Source organism: Benincasa hispida, chromosome 5, assembly GCF_009727055.1.
Source record: "Benincasa hispida cultivar B227 chromosome 5, ASM972705v1, whole genome shotgun sequence".
Classification (NCBI taxonomy): domain Eukaryota; kingdom Viridiplantae; phylum Streptophyta; class Magnoliopsida; order Cucurbitales; family Cucurbitaceae; genus Benincasa; species Benincasa hispida.
Genome location: NC_052353.1, coordinates 38,335,944 through 38,340,570, shown reverse-complemented (window position 1 = coordinate 38,340,570; position 4,627 = coordinate 38,335,944). Strand labels below are relative to the sequence as shown.

Below are 4,627 nucleotides of genomic sequence, written 5' to 3'. Positions count from 1 at the left end.
TTAGTAGGAGTTTATTATTGAGGATGTTCTTTGACCTTAGTTTGTTTATTTTCTATATAAAATAAAGTCGATGGTTTATGTTTTATCATCTGACCTTGTTTATCATGCATGCAATTTAGTATAAAGTTTTTAAAAATGATCCCACTAAGGAATTTGGACTAGTTGGAAACAGGCATGATCTAGATCACTTTGCATGTAGTTTCCATGCTATCCATCCATACTTGATCTATGTTATTGAATGTATTGGAGTTGATGATCAAGGAATGCTTAGTTACAAAGGTAGTGACGAAAGTTGCCTTGATTCTATGCTAATACAAGAGATGGACGGATTGAACTAAATGGGAATTCTATTATTGAAATAACCTATTTATGCACGCCTAAGGTTTATGCGATTTAATTATATCAGGCAGACATAGTTAAGTGGGAGATTGTTAGATGTATTTAAATAATAATACGTTTAATTAAAATATGGGTTATGTATGTGGATTAATAATTTATCACATTGGGTTATTTTATTAGAATGAACCCTATCATGTGATCTAATTAATTAAGACCTAGATTCCTAATTGAGTATGGACTTTATGAGTAGAAGTCATTCCTAGTTAATTAGGGTTTAGTGGGAACCCTAATTTAACTAGTATATAAAGAGACTTTAGGGCTATGGTCCCCAATATACTAAAATGATAAGCACTCAGTCTTTCTTAAATCTCATCTAGAGAGATCCACTAAGGGCATTCAGATTTTGGAGAGAAATCCATTAAGAACATTAAAAGTTTTGGTTGAGGAAGACAATAGTCACTTTATAAACATCATCAATTCGGAACCATCATCAATTTGTCAATGGGATCCGGTATATATATATTTTTGACAAATTGACATGAATGATCTTATGGTTTATCTATTCAATATAAATATAAAATAATTATGCTAAAAAATAACACATAACTTATCACTTAAATTATAGTTATTTTCACTATTCTTTATGTCGATATTAAATTTATAAACATATGAAAATGACAAAATTTATAAACAAATGAAAATGAATTAGAAAAATTAAATTGAAATTAAGAATACTTTTTTTTATTGCCAAACCGAAAAAATGGAGTGCTACCATATAGCTTTATTTGCTCTAAGTGAGGACCTTGCTTGTTGCTTAACGAAGTTTATTTTGAAAATTTTTTCTTCTTTTTCTTTAAAAAAAAACCTCGAATTAGGCCATTAATCAGCAATAAAATTAAAAGGAAAAAAGAAAAGTCTGTTAATGTGGACCCGACATTCTCACCAATAACCTTCACCAACCCCCGACCCAACTCTGTACAAATTGACCCGAGTCATCACCGGTTCGAACCGGGCCGTCGTCTTTCTATTTAAACGACCTCCATTTTCCCTTCTCACCGCAAAACACAGAGACCTCACCGGAAAACCAGAAAGAAAAAAGCAAAGAAAATTAAAGAGAAAGTTCATCACTCTCCGGCAATGGCTTCCACAAAAAACGGACAAGAAGACCAGAACCAAGCCGGAAGGCACCAAGAAGTCGGCCACAAGAGCCTCTTGCAAAGCGATGCTCTGTATCAGGTAATCAATAACCTAAAACCACAATCGGATTCTCCCAATCTCTTTTTCAATTCTTCAAATTACTGAAAAAATTCACATTCAGTACATTCTGGAGACGAGCGTTTATCCAAGGGAGCCTGAATCGATGAAGGAATTAAGAGAATTAACAGCCAAACATCCATGGTTAGCAAATTGTTTACGATTGTGTGTGTGTTTTTAATGGCGGAATTTGAATTGAAATTAATTTGAAATCGGAATGGATCTGGGAAATAGGAACATAATGACGACATCAGCGGATGAAGGACAGTTCTTAAACATGTTATTGAAGTTAATTAATGCGAAGAAAACGATGGAGATTGGAGTTTATACTGGCTACTCGCTTCTCGCTACAGCCCTAGCTCTTCCTGAAGATGGAACGGTGTGTTAATTCTTTCGATTTGTTTCTGTAGCAAAATTGATCAAATGTGAGTTTTCTGAGATTATTTGTTTGTGGTTTTAGATTCTGGCTATGGATATTAACAGAGAAAATTATGAGTTGGGTTTGCCGGTGATTGAGAAAGCCGGTGTTGCTCATAAGATTGAATTCAAAGAAGGCCCTGCTCTTCCTGTTCTTGATGAGATGGTCGCCGATGTAAGATTTTTATTATTCATTATCATCATTTTTTTAAATTTTTTTGCTAATATACATATTTTTTAATTTCTAGATTTTTCACCCATTTTAAAATCACATTTTTTTATGTGGGATTCTCAATAAGAAAAAGGTTAAAAATAAATTACGACACTAATTCGGTGCTATAAAATTCAAGACAATAAATGTCACAACATAAGTTTATTTTGGTTTTATTAGTTTTAGTAATTTAATTATATTAAGGAAAGAAGGGTTGGGTAATCTCATTTGCAAATAGTGTGGGATATGAGTTAGGTGTATTAATTGAAAACAAAATTTCCTAAATTCATTTAATATTAAGTCATCTACTTAACCCTATGGGCTTTCTCAAGCTTAGGTTTTAGATGTCCAAATCATACCCAAAATGCACTCTTTTATTTGTACGACTCTCCCCTAATTCAATGAATCTTTGTCTAGTTTAAGAATTTTTTTTAAAGAAAAAAGGTAAAATGATTAATAATTACAACACTAATCAAGATTTTCCACTTGTATGAGTAACTTGTTCGGAGAAGAATGAGTATGATACAAGAAAGCTTAGCAATAAATAAATCAAAAGAGTAAAATAGAATATTTAAAAATTCAATGTAAAAAGTTCTATAAGTTCGAGTTGGAAATTAAACTATTAATACAAATGATTCAAAATAAAAAATAGGATTATTATGAAAGTTGATAATGTGTGGTAAACTGCAGGAAAAGAATCATGGAAGCTATGACTTCATATTCGTGGATGCTGATAAAGATAACTACATAAATTACCACAAAAGATTGATCGATCTGGTCAAAGTTGGGGGAGTGATCGGGTACGACAACACTCTATGGAATGGGTCGGTGGTTGCTCCACCCGATGCACCCATGCGCAAGTATGTTAGGTATTACAGGGACTTTGTATTGGAACTCAACAAGGCTCTCGCTATCGACCCTAGAATTGAGATTTGTATGCTCCCTGTTGGTGACGGAATCACTCTCTGTCGTCGTATCAAATGAACACCCTAACATTTCATGCACTTCCACCTACACGTTTACTCATACTCTTCTTCATTGTTGTTATTGAAGGGTCTTGCTTGAATTTGCCCTTTCTTTTCTTACCATTTGATCTCTTCTTTTTAATATCAATTTTCTCTTTGGGAGTTTTCTATGTAATTCAAATTCAACATTTTAATGAATAATACTTTTTTTAATCTCTATGTGAGGGATCTGATTATTACTAATTTATAAAAACTCAAACATATCAACTGCCTTTTTTAATTTATAAAAATCATGATCTCATCCCATTTGATTAAAAATCTAATCAATTAAGTCTAACTAAAAAAACATCCACATGATAAAAGCTTATAAATTATAAATTTATCCTATTGGATGAACTAAATAACTTATATAATTTAACTTCTAAAATTGACTATTATTTTTATTATTTTCGATTAAAATTTAAGTAAAATTTAATAGCCCATTAAATGACAATAAATAAACATATCATATACATAATTTCAAAATGAGTTTTTATGAAACAAAAAAAATATATTAAAAATATAATATAAACTTTTTTTTTTTTTTTTTTTTAAAAAAAAAAAGGAATCTTAGAAGAAAATTTGGAATATTGAAAATCGAAGTTTTGACCTAAAGACCATAAACAAACGAGTCATATGTAACTTTTGGTTGAGTGGGCTGATGATAATGATAAGAGTGGCCCCACCACCAAACCCACCTCACCAAACAAAGACTCTAGTGTAATTTAAGCCTTTTGGATTTAATATATTTGTTAATTCATTAGACTTTTGTGTTTAATATTTAATTCTAGAGTTAATTCTAATAAAATATGTATTGTCGCAAACATGAGCTTAATCAAAAGGTTAGAGGTTTTAATTCTTAGTCCAATACAATATTGAACGAATATCAAAAGGTTGGAAGTTTTAATTAGAAATGTTCAAATGATCTGACAATCTGAACAAGTTGGGTTCCGGTTACACTTTTAAAAATTTGGGTGGACCCAACCCAATCCGATATCAAAACTATACATGTTAGTAGAGTGTATTAATTCAATTAAATTGGCATTAAAGATTTATAGGCTTTTGTCTTAATAATATTCTAAATATCTTTTGTGGTGATAATCAAGTTTTGCTAAATAATTTTATTGAATAGCACTTTGGTAAACCTTGTGTTTCCAACAGCAGAATCGTAAGACCGTTGGTAAGCTTGGTGTTTCAGTGTTATAGAATTTTAGCATCTTGATTACTCGTCACAATAGATAAGTAGAATCTTAATAACACTTTAAGCTTTAAATTTTAAATATCAAAATTAATTGGAAAAATACTCTCTAAAGCACATATTACAAAATATTCAAACATAATTGAAGATTATACAAATGATTCTCAACTCTCCATAATCAATAGTCAAGTGCATCAAATAGCA

At 30.8% G+C, this 4,627-nt stretch overlaps 1 protein-coding gene across 1 annotated transcript; it reads left to right on the top strand.

Moving 5' to 3' along the window:
* The first annotated feature begins 1,476 nt into the window (after positions 1–1,476).
* LOC120077526 (caffeoyl-CoA O-methyltransferase 5) lies at positions 1,477–3,367 on the top strand. The gene is made up of 5 exons (XM_039031434.1): positions 1,477–1,575; positions 1,658–1,737; positions 1,828–1,972; positions 2,054–2,185; positions 2,912–3,367. The coding sequence occupies exons 1-5, from the start codon at positions 1,477–1,479 to the stop codon at positions 3,203–3,205; spliced, it is 750 nt and encodes a 249-aa protein (XP_038887362.1). The 3' UTR covers positions 3,206–3,367.
* The last annotated feature ends 1,260 nt before the right edge of the window (positions 3,368–4,627 follow it).

Bases quoted from the DNA above. Each gene is read 5' to 3' on its own strand.
- LOC120077526 (XM_039031434.1), top strand. From the start codon at position 1,477: ATGGCTTCCACAAAAAACGGACAAGAAGACCAGAACCAAGCCGGAAGG. The intron at 1,576-1,657 runs GTAATCAATAAC...ATTCACATTCAG, and splicing joins AAAGCGATGCTCTGTATCAG to TACATTCTGGAGACGAGCGT. The intron at 2,186-2,911 runs GTAAGATTTTTA...GGTAAACTGCAG, and splicing joins TTGATGAGATGGTCGCCGAT to GAAAAGAATCATGGAAGCTA.